This window comes from Cystoisospora suis (assembly GCF_002600585.1).
Source record: "Cystoisospora suis strain Wien I chromosome Unknown contig_4051, whole genome shotgun sequence".
Lineage (NCBI taxonomy): Eukaryota > Apicomplexa > Conoidasida > Eucoccidiorida > Sarcocystidae > Cystoisospora > Cystoisospora suis.
Window position 1 is genome coordinate 1,143 of NW_027156844.1, and position 201 is coordinate 1,343.

A 201-nucleotide genomic window follows, 5' to 3' on the forward strand; every position below is an offset into this window, starting at 1 on the left:
TTTCTTTCTCTCTATCGACTCCACATGCGGATTCGATTGACACGGAGAATTTCCAAGTGGAAAGTCTTTCAAAGAAAAGAAAGGATTTCCGAAGTTTGATTCACAGCAGCAAAGAGAAATCTTCTTCGAGTAGAGAAAGCGAGACGTCGCTTCAACATCGACGCATGCATGCATGCACCGCTAGCTAGCTAGCTAGGCAGC

At 45.3% G+C, this 201-nt stretch overlaps 1 protein-coding gene across 1 annotated transcript in view; it reads left to right on the top strand.

Moving 5' to 3' along the window:
• Window positions 1-3: 3 nt before the first annotated feature.
• Window positions 4-201, top strand: part of CSUI_007587 (uncharacterized protein) — a gene marked incomplete at its 5' end in the record, with an annotated part of 1,384 nt that continues 1,186 nt past the window's right edge. The window contains one exon of the mRNA XM_068067732.1: window positions 4-201. This exon is cut by the window's right edge and continues 1,186 nt beyond it. Coding sequence (XP_067920291.1) covers window positions 6-188 — 183 coding nt within the window.